This window comes from Macaca fascicularis, chromosome 1, assembly GCF_037993035.2.
Source record: "Macaca fascicularis isolate 582-1 chromosome 1, T2T-MFA8v1.1".
In the NCBI taxonomy this organism is placed as follows: domain Eukaryota; kingdom Metazoa; phylum Chordata; class Mammalia; order Primates; family Cercopithecidae; genus Macaca; species Macaca fascicularis.
Window position 1 is genome coordinate 186,666,985 of NC_088375.1, and position 20,433 is coordinate 186,687,417.

General features: G+C 39.9%; 2 protein-coding genes across 8 annotated transcripts in view; one reads left to right on the forward strand and one right to left on the reverse strand.

Moving 5' to 3' along the window:
* The window catches only part of LOC123568732 (selection and upkeep of intraepithelial T-cells protein 1-like), a 192,097-nt gene that overhangs the window by 149,246 nt on the left and 22,418 nt on the right, over nt 1-20,433 (forward strand). Inside the window, exon 8 of the mRNA XM_065522988.1 lies at nt 20,056-20,170. Within this exon, the coding sequence (XP_065379060.1) occupies nt 20,056-20,072 (17 nt within the window). The 3' untranslated portion in view covers nt 20,073-20,170. The remainder of the gene's footprint in view (nt 1-20,055; nt 20,171-20,433) is intronic.
* Nucleotides 1-20,433, reverse strand: part of LOC102116697 (selection and upkeep of intraepithelial T-cells protein 1-like) — a 221,976-nt gene that overhangs the window by 74,423 nt on the left and 127,120 nt on the right. The window lies entirely within an intron of this gene.

The window sequence follows — 20,433 nt, forward strand, 5'->3', positions numbered from 1 at the left end:
AAAAAACAACTTAAGTGCAGGGGAGGGGGTTGCAGGGCAGCCTACTTTTCAGTGGTAGGTAGGGTTTTATTCAAAAGTAACATAATGTCTTTCCAGGAGAATTTAAACACTTGGGTTAAATTCTGGAAGGCCTCTAAATACTGCTCAGGGTCATGTGAAAACTTTCCACAATCCCCCTTAATTTTCCTGAAGTCCTGTAGAGAAAAGGGGACCTGGACCTTAATGGGGCTGAATTTGCAAGACATCTGTTGTATGGGTGGGAGTGAGTCTGGGACCTGCCTAACAGGGATTTCTAGGATAGGGCAAGCTTGAGAGAAAACCTGGATAGGGAGGTGAAGAGAGTTGACTTTCCCACTGGAAGTACCTCTGGGGTTTGCTTCCCTCGTTCCCTGAAACTACCCCTTGGATCCTCTCCTGAGATGGCCACTAGGCGGGTTGAATCAATCCTACTACATGGGCAAAGGTCCAGGTTACGCTGCAAGGCAAAGGAAGTCTGCACATATGGGACCTCAAACCATTTGCCATCATGTTTACAGAAAAGGTCCAGTTGCAGGATGTTATTAAAATTAATGCTTCCTTTCTGAGGTCATGCTTCTTTTCTGTGCCTCAAGCTGCTTGACAGTAAGTTGGCAACCAAGGAAACAATAAGGAGAACATTTTTGTCACAATACACGTACAGATGTCAAGGCACACTTCATTTCATCTGTGCTACTCTTAACCTTCAATTTTATACTCCTGATGCCTAAGCCAAATGCTCATTCTACCCAGTAATACTATCTCTGTGGTTTGGAACAACACCCTTAAAATTGTATGTAAAGGAGAGGATAGCAAGAAAGAAAGACAGAGTGATAGGAAAGACTAGAGATCCTAGTGCCAACACCTTAATGGGCTGTCCGGGATGGGAGCTCATCTAAGGGTTCTCAGGCAACACCAAGGTGTGGCTTGACCAGATTCCTTCAGTTGCCCCAGAGTCTTATTTTGATCCCACGTGATGGCTAGACCTCCATGGAAGGAAACTGGATTGGAACAAAGCCAACATTCCCAACACCCGAGGGGGTGATGCGGGTTTGGCAGTGTCCTTCCCAGCAAGGCTGTCCTCCAGATCTTAAGTCCAGCAGCTGTGCTAGTCGCTTTTAACTGGCCAACAGACGCTCAGTATTTTTTGCTCATTTTGGCTATTGTGGAGTTTAGGGACTCTGCAAAAAAGATAGAAAGTATCAAGTCCATTTTTATCCACTCTTCTGCAGATCCCAGAAAAGGTCCCCAAAATGTCATGGGATCCTTGAGGTGTCACATCACCAGCCAGAAACCACTGTGGCTGGTAGTAACGTGTGCCTGAGTATTGCTCATGCCCGATGGGCTCATTTCACCCACTTGACCCAGCAGGTTGCACTAGGCTCGCACTACCGGTTCGGATCCCACACCTGCCAATGGCAAACCAGACACAGAGCAATGAGGGGTGTGTGAGTGAGTGAGCATGGGGTCCAGCCATTGCAGACACCAAGCATGCCAGCTGCTGCAGTAGGTTGGGCAGCTCCAGGCACCAGCAGTACTGACTTTGTGCAAGGCTGCAGCTGGACCAGTACTGCAGGTGTGGCTTCCAATTCAGGCACCTGCTTCTGAACAAGGGGAACACTGTGGTGCCTAGAAGCTTGGAGACACCAGGAACCACAGAGTCCCAAAGAGGGTTCAGCCTAGGCTCAAGGAGTCCCTAATTCTGGGATCCCTGAAGGACTGCAGCTCTTCTCCCCTTTTTGTCACCCACAACATGACGATTGGAGCAGAGGGCATGTTTTAGACCTATTTGTGTGACTCTTTCAGTCCTGCCACTTGGCACACATCTGGAGTTATTTTCCCAAGCCCAGGAAGAATGATGTACGCAGACAACTGGACACTGAGCATGGCAGAGAGGAGCTTCACTGAGCAACAGAACAGCTCTCAGAAGATGCAAAGTGGGTAGCTCCTAACCTGGAAAAAGCAACGTAAGTTCTCACTCCAGACTGTGAACTCCACCAAGAACTGACAGCCTGGCCCCCATGCTTCAAGCCATTCCTGGCTTGAAGGAACCCAACCCTTTCTACCCAGGATCCTGTCTGCCTCCTGCTGCCATCAATCATGCTGTCCACAGCATCCAAATTGTTCTACCCACGGTTGACTGCAAGCCCTTGGAGTCGCCCTCAGCGCCCCCTCGGCCTCCCTCCCATGCTTGTTGACACTCAAAGTCTGGAGGGGGCCAAGGTGGGAGGGGACTGGCATGTTAGTACTGCCCAGAGTGCACACACACACCTGGCCAGGTCACGACAGTGCACAGGCTCCGCCTCAACTTTGCTGTGAAATCGGAGCAGGCACCAGGAGCAGGAAGTGGCCAGGTAGCGGGAAAAGGCACTTCTGAGCCTGAGGGGGCAGCTGGGGGCTTCCTGCTTCCCCAAGAGTGCAGGGACTCCTGGGTCCGCAGCCACCACTGGGCGGCTGCAGCTTCGCACCTGAGGGCGGGGCTCCTACCCCACCAACTGGGAAGAGGGCGAGGATTCTGCCTATTCCTGGGTCCCACTGGCTCCATGGAGCACCACAGCCCTGGCCACACCTCCGCCGCTGCAACCGGCATCATCCCAGAGGCGGCTGCAGAAAGGCTGCCGCTGCCATTATTTTGCATTTTACATCATTGTGCTAGATAGATGCCCTTATCATTATGAATCATCGTGAAATGTTTCTCTTTATCTCTACTGAAGCTTTTCGCCTTATGATCTGTTTTGTCTGACATTGGAATAACTATATTTACTTTCTTTTGGTTACTTTCTGCAAGGCTATCTTTATCCATACTTTTAACACATTTTGTATCTTTAGAGTGAAAGTGTGTCTCATGTAAGCAACATTTTAAACAGACTTTTAACCAGTACGACAATCTTATTCTTTATTTGGAGTATTTAGTCCTTATACTTTCAGTAAAAGTACTACCGTAGTTAAGTTGCTATATACCGTCTGAATATTTATTATGTATTTGGTCCATCTGTTTTATGGTCCTTCTTCTCCTTTCTTTTCTTCTTTTAGCAACTTTTTATTATTTTATTTGTGGTTCTTCTTTTATTAGTTAGGCAATGTTTCTTCTTTCTTCTTTCTTGACTTTTTCTAGGTCAAATAAATGTTTGATTTTATTGTTCCTTTTATTACATTTTAAGTTTTACATTCTATTGCTATTTAATGGTTATCCTAGAGATTACATCATTAATTCTTGGCTTATTACAATTTAATACAAAATACTACTTTTATTATTTTCCAATATTACATAAACTTTATAACTTTTAAATTTCGCTTACATCCTACTTTTTTCTATGACTTTTATCCATATTAGTTATTACATGTATATTCTATTCTATAAGACATTTTGATTATTGTTTGAGTAGTAAATAAGTAGTGAATATTATTTACTCATATATTTACCATCTTGGGTTCTTCATTTAAAAGTTATAAAGTTTATGCAATATTGGAAAATAATAAAAGTAGTATTTTGTATTAAATGGTAATAAGTCAAGAATTAATGATATAGTCTCTAGGATAATCATTAAATAGCAATAGAATGTAAAACTTAATTTTATATTTCCAACTGAAATAATTTTTCTTCTGCCTAAAGAAATCCCTTTCTGGTTGGTTGTTCTTACTACAGGTTTGCTGACTACAAATTCCTTCAGCTTTTATTTACCTAAAAATGCTTTTATTTTACCTTTCCCTTTTGAAGAATATTTTTACTGTAGAGAATAGAATCCTAGGCTAGTACAGGGTAGGGGTCTCTGTATGTTTGTGTTGTCCCACACCGATTAGATGTCAACCCATGGACTTGAGAATTTCATATATTCTCTTTAAGTCATCTTTCAATCTTTGTGTCTTTAAAATTAATTTGTCTTTCTGGAGATAAAAATGAGTAAAATGTTCCCTGAAACTGATGAAACTGTTCTATCATTGATTGAGATTATGGTTGTACAACTCCATGAATAAACTAAAAACTGTTGGATTATGAACTTTATTTTTTACTTTTTCTTTTTCTTTTTTTTATGAAACAGGGTCTCACTATGTTTCCCAGGCTGGTCTCAAACTGCTGAGCTCAAGCAATTCACATGCTTTGGCCTCCAATGTGCTGGGACTACAGGCATGAGCCACCATGCCAGCCTCCTTTAAATATTTTTAACTTTCTTTTTATTCAGGACTCAACGTTATGCTGCCTGGCCTATACCTCCCTGCAGGCCTTTGGAGAGGGGGTGCCTCTTCCTTATGCCTAATGTTTGCTTCTCTGGGCAGGGAAGGAGCTTTAGTGTATAATGGCACCAGCCTTTCCCTACCCTTCTACTTCCTCATGGTGGTGGTCTGTGAAGGGGGGTGAGCTTCTTTCATTGGACTTCTTGGCTGACTTGGTGCCTCCTTTTTCTTGCTTGGGAGCAAGTCATCCACAGGGAGCAGGCATTCCTCTCGGCTTCTCCAGGGACGACTCTGTCCCTTGGCCTGGGGACCAGCCAGGGAGTAGGTTCATTTGTGTGACTCTGTGTAAGTCTGTCTAGTGTTGGCATTTGTGTAACTCTGTGTAAGTCTGTCTAGTTCTGGGGTTCAGCCAAGGGAAAGTACAAGCTGTCTCCTTCCTCTTTCTCTTTAGGAGTTTCCTTTGCAGCTTTTCCCCTTCTTTTTTCCTCCTTCTCTTGGCAGCTGCCTCACCTCCAAAGACCTCATGCTCTCAGATTGCTTTCTTCTATACCATAAGTTTTACAGGGGTCAGGACCCAGTCTTTGCAATGATGATGGGGGAGCAGTTTTGAGACCCCAACATCTGGTGCATAGGCCACATAGCTCTTGGAAAAGAGACAAGGAGTTAGATTTTGCAAAGTAAAATGTGTCCAAAGTAACTGGGGCAACTGATAAGACCAGGCAGGGAGATCTTGATCTTCGTTAGTGTCTTCTGAAGTGAGCCTATGTGGGTTTTAACCACGAAAGTATGGGAAAAAATTATAATCATTGTTATGAATAGATTTTTATACTGAGTTATTGGCTTTTAACTGCTGTAGCTTGGGAAGAAGCTTTAAGCCTTAGACCTTGGTGGGATTCTGGGGGTTCTGATGTCATTAACTGTAGGCAAGTGACTGTCTCTAGAATCAAGGCCTTAAGCAAAGGTGAAGGGCCTAAAGAAACGTGGGATCCTTCTCAGGTCTGGAGGAAAACACAGGGATCCTAAAACCTGGCAAAGTCACGAGAACCAAGTGGCATGGCATTGCCAACCATGCTGGTGCAGCAAGTGATGCCTTGCTAATCCTGTCTATGCTCTTAGCTCACTAGAATTATTGAGAGTTTGGCACAGGAGAGTCTGGTATAAAACTAGAGCTATGCTCAATCCAATGAGAGAAAGCAGCTCCTGGGGGAACCCTAACTCCATCCAGGCACTGAGACCTCTTTTTTTAAAAAAAGTCTTAATCTTTTTATTATTTTATCACATGAAACTACATTGTATTTGTCTGTCTGAACATTACAAATAATGACATATCATTGTGTTTAAAAGCCCAGTATTACTACGTTATTGACATTTTTATCCACTTTAGCATAAACTCTACATCCACCTGTTTGCCTCCAAGAGATTGCCACCTCCTTGGGGACAGGGACAATATCTTATCTTTGTGTTGAGACCTTCTTTAACTGAGGCAGAAAATAAATTTAAGACTCAAATTTCATTGAAATTTTAATTCATAAGGGCAAGAGAGATTGATTTTGGACTTCAGTTTGTAAACTTATTTAATTTTTTAAAATTTTATTTATGTATTTATTTTTCCTAGGACTCTTTTTTTTTCTTTTACTTATATTTTAAGTTCAGGGATGCATGTACAGGATGGTTATATAGGTAAACTGTCTGTCACAGGGGTTTGGTGTACAGGTTTATTTCATCACCCAGGTAGAACTTTTTGGATGTTAACGTTTTCCTTTGAAATATTATAATTGAAAAAACCTTTATAATGCTTTTTTTTCTATCATTAGAAGATTTTGGTATTTATTTTATTTTACTCTAGGAAGATTGTAGCTGCATTGTGTCTAATACAGACACATCAAATCATGTCTTATAACAATTTTCACCTTCAGATGCTGTGCGGGCTTGGAGTAAATTTAATTGACATGCTCTTCTAACACATGTAGGAACTCCCAGGGGCACACTTTATATGGCCCATCAGCAGCTCCAGGAGATGCCGGGAGGCATGGGGGTTGTTTTGGAGGAAACTTGTGAAAATAGAAACAGCTGTATGGAGGTATAGCTAACCAGGGAAATTTCTCCCAAGAAGAAAATGGCATCCTTGATGTGAACAGCTTTTCCCAAGTTTACAGATCAAGACTGCTACCATCATCAAACTCTTATCTTTGAATTTTTTTCTTGCTTATGCCCCTATGAACAATAGAAGTGGAAAGCGGGTCTGTTATATGCACTTGTGGGGTATACTTTTATTTGTAAAGGAGTTTGCAGCCAGCCTTATACATGGATAAACTTATACTTTGATAAATAAAGAATAAAGACCCAATATAGGTGAGAAACATTAAGGTACATATGTTGCTTCATAATCAGTCAAAAACAAAACATTGTTTCACTTCTCTTAACCCATATCATGGGTTAAAGAGAACATTGCCAGGAGGCCTTCACTCTTCTAGAAGGGCATCATTTGTTAGGTCCTTCTTCCATGGTTTAAAGTAAAAAAAGGCAATGATTAGAAATGTATCCCTCATGATAAGCTCTATGGCAAATTCTACTCTAAAGGCTACAGTTCACAACAGACTTTAAATTCTCTTGTGAAAGTTATATTGGGATGGCTAAACAGAGAAGTATCTGTGCAGCTGCTGGCACTTGTGACCTATGGAGAAATACATCAAATGAAGATTATAGAAATTCAGTGGTAGGGAATTGCCAAAGAAATTGCTTAGTCAAGTGAGTAAATTTTTTATCTAGCTCATTCTTTGATCTATTTGATTTTAGAAGGTTTGGTTTATGGGGGCCTTGGGTAAAGAGCATATTCTGGACCCTTAGTATTATCTTCCCAACAGTGATAATAATAGTCTCCCTGGCATGCTGTACTCTCTCAAAGGTTTTAAATGTTTGCATATTGACATCTCTAGAACATCAAATGAATGGTCTCCTTTCAACTGGAATGACAAGAACTAAAAAAAAAAGAAAAAAAAAAAAAGATGTGCAACAATGAGGACACCATAACCTACAATGTGCTGAGACCAGAAACCCAAAAATGATGATAACTGAGAGTGGTGCTAAGGCCCTAAGTTTTGGTCACACTCTCACCTAAGTGAGAACTTGACCAAAAAGGGGAAATAGTTTTAATAAAATTCTGGGAGGCCATTGTCTTGAATTAAGCTCATGCACTATGCCCCAGCAGACCAAACCAAACCAAAATGGAGTTGCTTGTGCTAAGACTTTAAGGAAACACATAAATTCATAGAACAAACCAGATTTTGTTTTTTCCCCTGCAAATCTTTATAGCAAACATTCCTAACAGCATAGGTACCCACCCCCTGAGGTTCCCATTAAATCTTTTAACTAAATCCATTTCCTCTCGCCTAGAGACCATCAAGCTTCAGATGATCATGCAACAAAGGTTCCAGCCAGTTCCAGATGAAGACACCACCCGTGGCCATCAAGAAGCTACTGTGTCTCCACCAGTTAGAGCAGGGCAAGAGTTCTGTGATCCCCAATAGGTAGGGACTATGCCTCAAGCCAGCATGAAGTAGTTACAGAAAAAAAAAATTGGTCCTTCTGTCTCCCATAAAGATTTATGGGGATCACATCTTTCAGGGGCGAGATGAGGCAGGAAAGCACGGTCTGGAGGCAGGGAACGTAAGACCAATTCACACTTCAGCTGTGAGAGGAAATATCCTCTCCATAGGGCATACACTAAGTAAGTGACTTTGTAACTTTATTTCATCCTCTTCATTTACATAGGGTGTACCCAAAGTAGAGGGTATTTAAACTCACAAAAACTCTGTAACAGGACCTTTGAGACTCTGTGCCTTGCCCACTCCCACACTGTGGAATGTACTTTCATTTTCAATAAATCCCTTCATTCCTTCCTTGCTTTGTTTGCGCATTTTGTCTAACTCTTCATTCAAGACACCAAGAAGCTGAACACTCTCCACCATTAACATCCTGAGTAGCTAGCACTACAGATGTATGCCACCACACCCAGCTAATTATTTTTTCACTTTTTGTAGGGACAGAGTCTCACTGTGTTGCCCAGGTTGGTCTCAAACTCCTGGCCTCAGGATATCCTCCCATCTTGGCCTCCCAAAGCACAAGCCACCATTGCTCTGCCCCTATATTGCTTTATTTGCATATTATGTTAAATTCTATTTTAATCTTGCTGATTTTAGTTTACTTTTCCTGTCAACCACTGAAAGAGGAGTATTGTAATCTGAAACTAATATAATTATGAATTTCTCTATTTCTCTTTTTAGTTTGGTTACTTTTTGCTTGTTTTTTGAATCTCTTTAATTAGAAACATACACATTTAGGATCATTGTGTTTTCCTGACGAGTCATATTTTTATCTCTATGAAATGTTGCTCATTCATCTCTGCTAATAGTGTTTGTCTTAAATTCTACATTGCTGATTTTAATATAGTAAGATATTAATATGCTTGCTGTTCACATGGTATATCATTTTTTTCAAGTTTATACTTTGAACTTTTCTGTGTCTTTTTATTTAATGTGTCTCAATTTCATCCAGTTTGAAAATTTCTGTCTTTTTTATCTCACTTGGTGCCTTGTTTTATGCTAGGTGAACATCTTTTAGTATTCTACTAACTTCTTATTAGCTATATATTTATTTTAGTGGTTGCCTTCAAATTCAAAATATGCATCTTTTACTAGTTGAGGCCTACCTTAAAGTTATATTGCATGGGCTGTTGTATAATACCAAAAACATCCAAGGGTATAATTAAGTTTTCTCCCCACTCCATTCTTCATGTCATTGTTGACATACTTTTTACTTCTACATGTCATAAACTATACATTGTTATTGTTTTTCTTTAAAAAGTCAATTACCTTATAAATAAAGTAAGAAAAAACTATCTTTTAAATCTAAATATTTACTATTTCTAGAACCTTTTTCCTTTGATATAGATTGAGATTTATGTCTGTCATAATATTCCTTTATCCTGAGTCCTGAGATATTCACTTTACATTTCTGGTAGTGCAGATCTTCAGGCAAAGAATTCTCTCTGCTTTCATTTTTCTGAAGATGTCTGCATTCCTTTTTTTTCTTTCACATATATTTAACACTGTCTTAAAGAGTCTGTTACTCTTCAACTATCTCAGTATACTTTGAAATATAAAAGTATTAATCATTGTTGGAACAGTTATTCTAAATCTTCATAGGTAATTCCTATGACAATATTAGTTGACCGAGAACATATTACCATTTTAAATATATGTTAAACTGGTCAGGTGCCGTGGCTCACACCTGTAATCCTAGCACATTGGGAGACTGAGGCCAGTGGATCACTTGAGCCCAGGAGTTAGAGACCAGCCTGGGCAACATGATGAAACCTGGTCTCTATTAACAAAAATTAATTAGTCAGGTATGATGACATGCACATGTAGTCCCAGATACTCAGGAGGCTGAGGTGGGAAGATCACCTGAACTCAGGAGCTTGAGACTGCAGTGAGTCATGATGATGCCACTGCATTCCAGCCTGAGTGACAGAGTGAGACACTGTCTCACAAAAATAAAATAAAATAAATAAATATATGTAAAATTTTGCACTAAGTCAGAACACCACTAACAGTTTGAACATAGTGTTCACACTCAACATTCAGTAAAAGAAACATTCACATGTTAGGTTGCTTTTGAATAGAAATCACTAATTTAAGTAAATAGGATATAATTTCTAATGGGTTAAAAAGGAAGAAATCGGAAGGCATTCTGAGATGGCTGAATAGGAACAGCTCCGGTCTGCAGCTCCCAGTGTGATTGACACATAAGATGGGTGATTTCTGCATTTCCAACTGAGGTACATGGCTCATCTCATTGGCACTGGTTAGACAGTGGGTGTGGCCCACGGAGGGTGAGCTGAAGCAGGGCAGGGCATCGCCTCACCCAGGAAGCACAAGGGGGCAGGGGATTTCCCTTTCCTAGCCAAGGTAAGCCGTCACAGACTACCTGGAAAAATGGGACACTCCTGCCCAAATACTGTGCTTTTCCCAAGGTCTTAGCAACAGGCAGGCAAGGTGATTCTCTCATGTGCCTGGTTTGGCAGCTCGCACACCCATAGGGCCTTGCTCACTGCTTGTGCAGCAGTCTAAGATTGATCTGCAAGATAGCAGCCTGGCTGGGGGAGGGGCGTTCACCATTGCTGAGGCTTCAGTAGGTAAATAAAGCGGCCTGGAAGCTCTAACTGGGCGGATCCCACCACAGCTCAGCAAGGCATACTGCCTCTAGACTCAACCTCTGTAGGCAGGGCATAGCTGAACAAAAGGCAGCAGACAACTTCTGCAGACTTAAACGTCCCTGTCTGACAGCTCCAAAGAGAGCAGTTGTTCTCCCAGCACAGCATTTGAGCTCTAAGAATGGACAGACTGCCTCCTCAAGTGAGTCCCTGATCCCCGTGTAGCCTAACTGGGAGACACCTCCCAGTAGGGGCTGACAGACACCTCATATAAGTGGCTGCCCCTCTGGGACAAAGCTTTCAGAGAAAGGATCAGGCAGCAATATTTCCTGTTCTGCAGTATTTGCTGTTCTGCAGCCTCTGCTGGTGATACCCAGGCAAACAGGGTCTAGAGTGGAACTCCAGCAAACTCCAACAGACCTGAGGCTGAGAGCCCTGGCTGTTAGAAGGAAAACTAATAAACAGAAAGGATCAACATCCATCAACATCAACAAAAAGGTCATCTACACCAAAGCCCCTTCTGTAGGTCACCAACATCAAAGACCAAAGGTAGATAAAGCCACAAAGATGGGGAGAAACCAGAGCAGAAAAGCTGAAAATTTGAAAAATCAGAGCACTTCTTCTCCACCAAAGGACTGCGGCTCCTCATCAGCAACAAAGCTGAACAGAGAATGAAAAGGAACAAAGCTGGATGGAGAATGACTTTGACGAGTTGACAGAAGTAGGCTTCAGAAGTTCTGTAATAACAAACTTCTCTGAGCTAAAGGAAGATGTTTGAACCCATCACAAGGAAGCTAAAAACCTCAAAAAAAGATTTGACAAATGGCTAACTGGAACAAACAGTGTAGAGAATACCTTAAATGACCTGATGGAGCTGAAAACCATGGCAGGAGAACTTCATGATGCATGCTCAAGCTTCAGTAGCTGATTTGATCAACTGGAAGAAAGGATATCAGTGATTGAAGATCAAATTAATGAACTAAAGCAAGGAAACAAGGTTAGAGAAAAAAGAGTAAAAAGAAACAAACAAAGCCTCCAAGAAATATGGGACTCTTTAAAAAGACCAAATCTACATTTGATTGGTGTACCTGAAAGTGATGGGGAGAATGCAACCAAGTTGGAAAACACTCTGCAGGATATTATCCAGGAGAACTTCCCCAACATAGCAAGGCAGGTCAACATTCAAATTCAGGAAATACAGAGAACACCACAAAGATACTCCTCAAGAAGAGCAACCCCAAGACACATAATTGTCAGATTCACCAAGGTTGAAATGAAGGAAAAAGTGTTAAGGGCAGCCAGAGAGAAAGGTGGAGTTACCCACAAAGGGAAGCCCATCAGACTAACAGCAGATCTCTCAGCAGAAACCCTACAGGCCAGAAGAGAGTAGGGTCCAATATTCAACATTCTTAAAGAAAAGAATTTTCAATCCAGAATTTCATATCCAGCCAAACTGACCTTCATAAGTGAAGGAGAAATAAAATCTTTTACAGACAAGCAAATGCTGAGAGATTTTGTGACCACCAGGCTTGCCTTACAAGAGCTCCTGAAGGAAGCTCTAATCATGGAAAGTAACAATTGGTACCAGCCACTGCAAAAACAGGCCGAACTGTAAAGACCATCGATGCTATGAAGAAACTGCATAAATTAACGAGCAAAATAATGAGTGAACATCATAATAACAGGATCCAATTCACACATAACAATACTAACTTTAAATGTAAATGGGCTAAATGCCCCAATTAGAAGACACAAACTGGCAAATTTGAAAAAGAGTCAAGACCCATCAGTGTGCTGTATTCAGGAAACCCATCTCACTTGCAAAGACACACATAGCCTCAAAATAAAGGGATGGAGGAAGATCTACCAAGCAAATGGCAAGCAAAAAAAATCAGGGGTTGCAATTCTAGTCTCTGATAAAACGGACTTTAAACCAACAAAGATCAAAAGAGACAAAGAAGGCCATTACATAGAATCAATTCAACTAGAAGAGCTAACTATCCTAAATATATATGCACCCAATACAGGAACACACAAATTCATAAAGCAAGTCCTTAGAGACCTATAAAGAGACTTAGACTCCCACACAATAATAATGGGAGACTTTAACACCCCATTATCAACATTAGACAGATCAATGAGACAGAAGGTTAGCAAGGATATCCAGGACCTGAACTCAGCTCTGCAACAAGCAGACCTAATAGCCATCTATAGAACTCTCCACCCCAAATCAACAGAATATACATTCTTCTCAGCACCACATCACACTTATTCTAAAATTGACCATATAATTGCAAGTAAAGCACTCCTCAGCAAAAGTAAAAGAACAGAAATCACAACAAACTGTCTCTCAGACTATAGGGCAATCAAATTAGAACTCAGGATTAAGAAACTCACTCAAAACTGCACAACTATATGAAACTGAACAACTTGCTGCTGAATGACTACTGGGCAAATAATGAAATGAAGGCAGAAATAAAGATGTTCTTTGAAACCAATAAGAACAAAGACACACTGTACCAGAATCTCTGGTACACATTTAAAGCACTATGTAGAGGGAAATTTATACCACTAAATGCCCACAAAAGAAAGCAGGACAGATCTAAAATCAACACCCTTAACATCACAATTAAAAGAACTAGAGAAGCAAGAGCAAACAAATTCAAAAGCCAGCAGAAGGCAAGAAATAAGTACAATCAAAGCAGAACTGAAAGAGATAGAGATATGAAAAAACCCTCCAAAAAATCAATGAATCCAGGAGCTGGGTTTAAAAAAAAAATAGATAGACTGCTATACAGACTAATAAGAAAAGCGAGAAGAATCTAATAGATGCAATAAAAAAATGATAAATGAGATATCACCACTGATCCCACAGAAATACAAACTACCATCAGAGAATACTATAAACACCTCTATGCAAATAAACTAGAAAATCTGAAATAAATGGATAAATTCCTGGACTCCTACACCCTACCAAGTCTAAACCAAGAAGAAGTTGAATCTCTGAAAAGATCAATAGCAAGTTCTGAAATTGAGGCAGTAATTAATAGGCTGCCAACCAAAAAAATCCAAGACCAGACAGATTCACAGCCGAATTCTACCAGAGGTACAAACAGGAGCTGGTATCATTCCTTCTGAAACTATTCCAAACAATGGAATAAGAGAGAATCCTCCCTAACTCATTTTATGAGGCCAGCATCATCCTGATACCAAAACCAGGAAGAGACACAACAAAAAAAGGAAATTTCAGGCCAATATCCCTGATGAACATCAATGCAAAAATCCTCAATAAAATACTGGCAAACTGAATCCAGCAGCACATCAAAAAGCCTATCCACCACAATCAAGTTGGCTTCGTCCCTGCGATGCAAGGCTAGATCAACATACACAAATTATAAACCTAATCCATCACATAAAAAGAACCAATGACAAAAACCACATGAATATCTCAATAGATGCAGAAAAGGCCTTCAACAAAATTCAACATCGCTTCATGCTGAAAACTCTCAATAAACTAGGTATTGATGGAATAGATCTCAAAATAGTAAGAGCTATTTATGACAAACCCACAACAAATATCAAACTCAATGGGTAAAAGCTGGAAGCATTCCCTCTGAAAACTGGCACAAGACAAACATGCCTTCTTTCACCACTCTTATTCAACATAGTATTGGAAGTTCTGACCAGGGCAATCAGGCAAGAGAAAGAAATAAAGCATATTCAAATAGGAAGACAGAAACTCAAATTGTCTCTGTTTGCAGATGACATGATTGTATGTTTAGAAAATCCTATCATCTCAGTCCAAAATCTCCTTCAGCTGATAAGCAGCTTCAGCAATGTCTCAGGATACAAAATCAATGTGCAAAAATCACAAGCATTCCTATACACCCCTAACAGACAGACAGCCAAATCATGAATGAACTCCCATTCACAACTGCTACAAAGAAAATAAAATACCTAGGAATACAACTTACAGGGGATGTGAAGGACTTCTTCAAGGAGAACTACAAACCACTGCTCAAGGAAATAAGAGAGGACACAAACAACTGGAAAAACATTCCATGCTCATGGATAGGAAGAATCAATATCATGAAAATGGACATACTGCCCAAAGTAATTTATAAATTTGACATTATCCCCAATAAGCTACCATTGACATTCTTCACAGAATTAGGAAAAACTAATTTAAATTTCATATGGAACCTGAAAAGAGCCCACATAGCCAAGACAATCCTAAGCAAAAAGAACAAAGTTCGAGGCATCACGCTACCTGACTTCAAACTGTACTAAAAGGCTACAGTAAGCAAAACAGCATGGTACTGGTACCAAAACAGATATATAGACCAATGGAACAGATCAGAGGCCTCAGAAATAACACCACACATCTACAACCATCTGATCTTTCACAAACCTGACAAAAACAAGAAATGGGGAAAGGATTCCCTGTTTAATAAATGATGTTCAGAAAACTGGCTAACCACGTGCAGAAAACTGAAACTGGACCCCTTCCTTACACCTTATACAAAAACTAACTCATGATGGATTAAAGACTTAAACCTAAGACCTAAAACCACAACAACCCTAGAAGAAAACCTAGGCAATACCATTCAGGAGTCATGGGCAAAGACTTCATCACTAAAACACCAAAAGCAATGGCAACACAAGCCAAAATTGACAAATGGGATCTAATTAAACTAAAGAGCTTCTGCACAGCAAAAGAAACTATCATCAGAGTGAACAGGCAACCTACAGAGTGAGAGAAAATTTTCGCAATCTATCCATCTGACAAAGGGCTAATATCCAGAATCTACAAACAACTTAAACAAATTTACAAGAAAAAAACAAATAACCCCATCAAAAAATGGACAAAGGATATGAACAGACACTTCTCAAAAGAAGACATTTATGCAGCCAACAAACATATGAAAACAAGCTCATCATCACTTGTCATTAGAGAAATGCAAATCAAAACCACAGTGAGATACCATCTCATGCCAGTTAAAGTGGCAATCATTAAAAAGTCAGGAAACAACAGATCCTGGAGAGGATGTGGAAAAATAGGAACGCTTTTACACTACTGGTGGGAGTGTAAATTAGTTCAGCCACTGTGGAAGACAGTGTGGTGATTCCTCAAGGATCTAGAACTAGACATACCATTTGACCCAGCCATCCCATTACTGGGTATATACCCAAAGGATTATAAATCATTCTACTCTAAAGACATATGCACACATATGTTTATTGTGGCACTGTTCACAGTAGCAAAGACTTGGAACCAACCCAAATGACGATCAGTGATAGACTGGATAAAGAAAACGTGACACATAACACAGAATACCATGCAGCCATAAAAAAGGATGAGTTCATGTCCTTTGCAGGGACATGGATGAAGCTGGAAAACTTCATTCTCAGCAAACTAACACAAGAACAGAAAACAAAATACCACATGTTCTCACTCATAAGTGGAGTTGAACAGTGAGAACACATGGACACAGGGAGGGGAACATCACACACTGGGGCCTGTTGGGGATGGTGGGGGGCTAGGGGAGTGACAGTATTAGGAGAAATACCTAATGTAGATGACAAGTTGATGGGTGCAGCAAAGCACTATTGCACGTGTATACCTATGTAACAAACCTGCATGTTCTACACTTGTATCCCAGAACTTAAAGTATAATAAAAATAAATAAATAAACAAAAAATCTAAAATTCATATGGAGCCCCCCAAAAATGCCCAAGTAGCCAAAGCAATTCTAAGCAAAAACAACAAAGCTGGAGGGACCCCTTTTCCAGGCTTCAAATATATTAAAAGTCTCTAGGAACTAAAAACACATGGTATTGGCATAAAAATAGACACATAAGTCAATGGAACAGAATAGAGAACACAAAAAAAGAGCTACATATTTACAGCCAATTGATCTTTGACAGATTTGATGAGAACACACGCTGGGGAAAGGACACATTGTTGAATAAAAGGTACTTGGAAAATTAGATAGCCATTTGCAGAAGAATGAAACTGGACCCCTATCTCTCAACAGTAACACAAATTAACTCAAAATGGATTAAAGACCTAAACATAAAAGGTAAAACAATAAAAATCCTAGAATAATACCTAGAAAAAACTCTACTGGACATTGGCCTAAGCAAAGAATTTATGACCAAGTCCTCAAAAGCAAATACAACAAAAACAAAAACAGACAAATGTGACCATATTAAACTAAAATTCTTCTGCCCAGCAAAGGAAATAATCAACAAAATAAAGACACAATCTGCAGGATGGGTTAAAATATTTGCAAACTATTCATGTGACAAAGGTCTAATATCCAGAATATATAAGGAACTCAAACAACTGAACAACAACTAAAACAATGAATGATATCATTAATAAGTGACCAAAGGATATGAATAGATATTTTTCAAAAGAAGACACACAGGTATATGAAATAATATTCAGCATCAGTAATCATCAGGGAAATGCAAATTAAAATCACAATGTTATATCATCTTGACCCAGTCAGAATAGCTATTATTACGCACTTTGGGAGGCTGAGGCAGGTGTATCACCTGATGTCAGGAGTTTGAGACGAGCCTGCCCAACATGGAAAAACCCCATCTGTACTAAAAAATACAAAAATTAGCCAGGCATGGTAGCACGTACCTGTAGTCCCAGCTACTCGGGAAGCTGAGGGAGGAGAATCGCTTGACCCGGGAGGCAAAAGTTACAGTGAGACAAGATCACCCCAACTGCACTTCAGCCTGGAAGACAAAGTGAGACTCTGTCTCAAAAAAATAAAAATAAACTTAAAAATAACAGATTTTGGCAAGAACGCAGGGATGAGGGAACTCATATACTGTTGGTGGGAATGTAAATTACTAAAACCTCTATGGAAAACACTATGGAGATTTCTCAAAGAACTGAAGATAGAACTGCTATTTCATCCAGCAATCCCACTATTGGGTATCTACCCAAAGGAAAAGAAATCTATATATCAAGAAGATACCTGCACTCATATGTTTATTACTGCTCTATTCACAATAACTAAGGTATGGAATAAACCTAAGTGTCCTCAACAGCTGATTGGAGAAATAAAATGTGGCATATATACACAATGGAACACTATTCAGCCATAAAAAAGAATGAAATCACATTTTTGGTAGCAACATGGATGACACTGAAGGCTTTAGTGAAACGAGTCAGACACAGAAAGACAAATATCACATATTCTCACTTACAAGTGGGAGCTATTAATAAATAATGTATACCAATGGGTATCAGGTATGGAATGATACACAATGGAGACTCAGAAGGGTGAGGGGGTTGGAATGAGTGGATGATGAGAAATCACTTAATGATTATGATGTACATTATTAGGGTGATACCTTAAAACCCCTGACTTCACTGCTATGAAATCTATGCATGTAACAAAATTGTACTTGTACCGAATACGTTTCTACAAATAAAAAGAGATGCCTGATAATAAGACACTAAGTGACCATAAAAATACACACTAGGCCCATTAACATGAGCTGATGGGTTTGTCAGCTGGTCAGAATCTTAGCATAAATCAAGTTGAAAGGTTAGTGAAAGGAAATCTGGGAAATGTGTTAATATAACTTTCAGAATGAGCACAAAGTATGACACAGTCATGAATTATTTACATCATTATACAAAGTTGCCTTTTGGAGAAGACGCTTTCTATGGTCGAATGGACAACGTGCCCCATCCTGTGAGTGTCAGCCACTTTTTGAGTAACTCCGGTGCTTGTTTAATGGACTCACGTACAAAACAGCCATGGTAATGAGCTGGAGGTTATGCATGAGGTCAACAAAATGGATTTTCTCTTCCCACAGCTTCTCTGCCTGCTGAAACCACTCATTGCCCAAATGTCAATGACAGTGATGATGCATTAAGTCCCAGATTGGCACGCATTCTCTACTGATTGATTATACTGGACCTCTTCTACCATAGGGAGACAAGAGCTTTTTTTTCCACTGGATTGGACAATTATCCTATATACGAATATGCCTTCCTTGGCTGCAGTGCTTCTGCCAGCATCATCAAGCACAGACATATGACAACATTTGTATTGTCATTATGCTGTTCTGTGCAAAGTGGTTTCTGATCAATTTTACCACAAAAAAAGTACAGTGAAGAACTCCTACTTAGGGAATTGACCAATATTACTATATATATATATATATATTTCTTTACATAGCAGCAGCTATGTAAAGTTTTATCCTACTAAAAACATGTTGCTACTTGAAAAGCAACATCTGCAAGGCTGAAAAAACCCCATAAAATGCAGTCCTTTATTTGAATCAATGATTATATGTGGTGCTTTTTAGTTTTGTGACCAAAATGCATAATTTCAAGACTAGAGAGATAAAAGTGGGAGTGGTTTCCTTTACTATCATATTCAACAATCTATTTATTATATACTCTTGTTTCTCACTCCCATGAGTCTGAGGTCTGTCAGTCTAAAAGGCTTCCCAAGAAACGAGTGACTTCACGTAAGTAGGCAACACTGTCCTGGTGACATGGAAGTTGAGACTGCCACCTGGACAAGTTAGGCTCCCAGTGCCACTGAATCAACCGGTCAATAAAAAGGAATTGATTCTAGCTATCAAGGGGAAATAAACACCATCAAGGAAGAAAGAATTATGCCTAAAAACCAAGGAGTTCTCTGAGAAACATCTAATTACTTCAAGTTCAGTAGTAATTAATTAAAGACCACAGGAATGCAATGAAGGCAGGGTCACTAAAGACTCAGACGCTTTAGGAATTCAGATTTGAGTCTTCCCACCAGATAAAAAACAATCCCAACATAGGAATGGCTGAGGGAAAAGGGAATCTGGAGCAGGAGGTATTAAGTGTAACTACTATTTACAGCTTACGGAAAAGAGGACTGTAGCAGCTATGCCTATTTTCCCTCTTGTTGAGGAGGAATTACAAGCATCCTCCACATAATCTCTTCTTGGGGGACTAAGTAAAAATAAAAATGTATAGCTGAAACACTGGTAATCAGAGCTGACCAGAAATTTTGCTATTCTAAGAAACATACTCCTTATAATATAGACAGATGTCCCCTAGTAGAGTACGAATGTGTCTTTTCTGTAATAACCTGCCTCCACATCATCACTCTGCAGTCCATTGACAGCCTCTGAAGAAGACAGCACTATAAATCTGAGGAAGATCAGTTTAAATGATGCTGACCATAAGGAAAAATCAGGACGAATCATTATCTCATTGTCTTAAAGATAAATTAGTATCCTTTGCTCTTATCCTGAATGTGGACATACTTTCCCTAAGTTCCATTTCTGTTAGTAGCTACAACCAAGCTGACAAAAGAGAAAGCAAACTTATTTTCTTTATCTGCCTTTCCCAGGATCTATCTGCCTGTAAACTAATTATGAGACTCAAGATGTCTGTCTTAATGAACTTTCCCAAAGAAGTTGGGAAGAAGCTAGTAGCAAACTTCCCTTCTTGACACAAAAGAGGAGCCAATAAAAAGGAAAATAAGATTTTTTTAAATTACGGAATAGAACCTGGGACTGATACTGCCCAATTGGAAGAGAAGTATTTGACTAATCGTCCAAATATGACTTAATCAATCCAGATTTTTAACATGTCCTTGCTCCCTCCAATTTCTCAGAAACACCACCTTGGTAACCAATGCTGCTATGAGGTGAGAAAAGAGCAGGACAGAACTGAAGTAACAACCAGCTCTCTCACAGTGAGTGATTCACATCAGTATAAGTCAAGCCAAGGCAAGTCACTGCAGCAATAAACTAATAGCATGAACATCAAAATATCAGTGAAACTGGCCGGGCGCGGTGGCTCAAGCCTGTAATCCCAGCACTTTGGGAGGCCGAGGCGGGTGGATCACGAGGTCAGGAGATCGAGACCATCCTGGCTAACATGGTGAAACCCCGTCTCTACTAAAAATACAAAAAACTAGCCTGGCGTGGTGGCGGGCGCCTGTAGTCCCAGCTACTCGGAGGCTGAGGCAGGAGAATGGCGTGAATCTGGG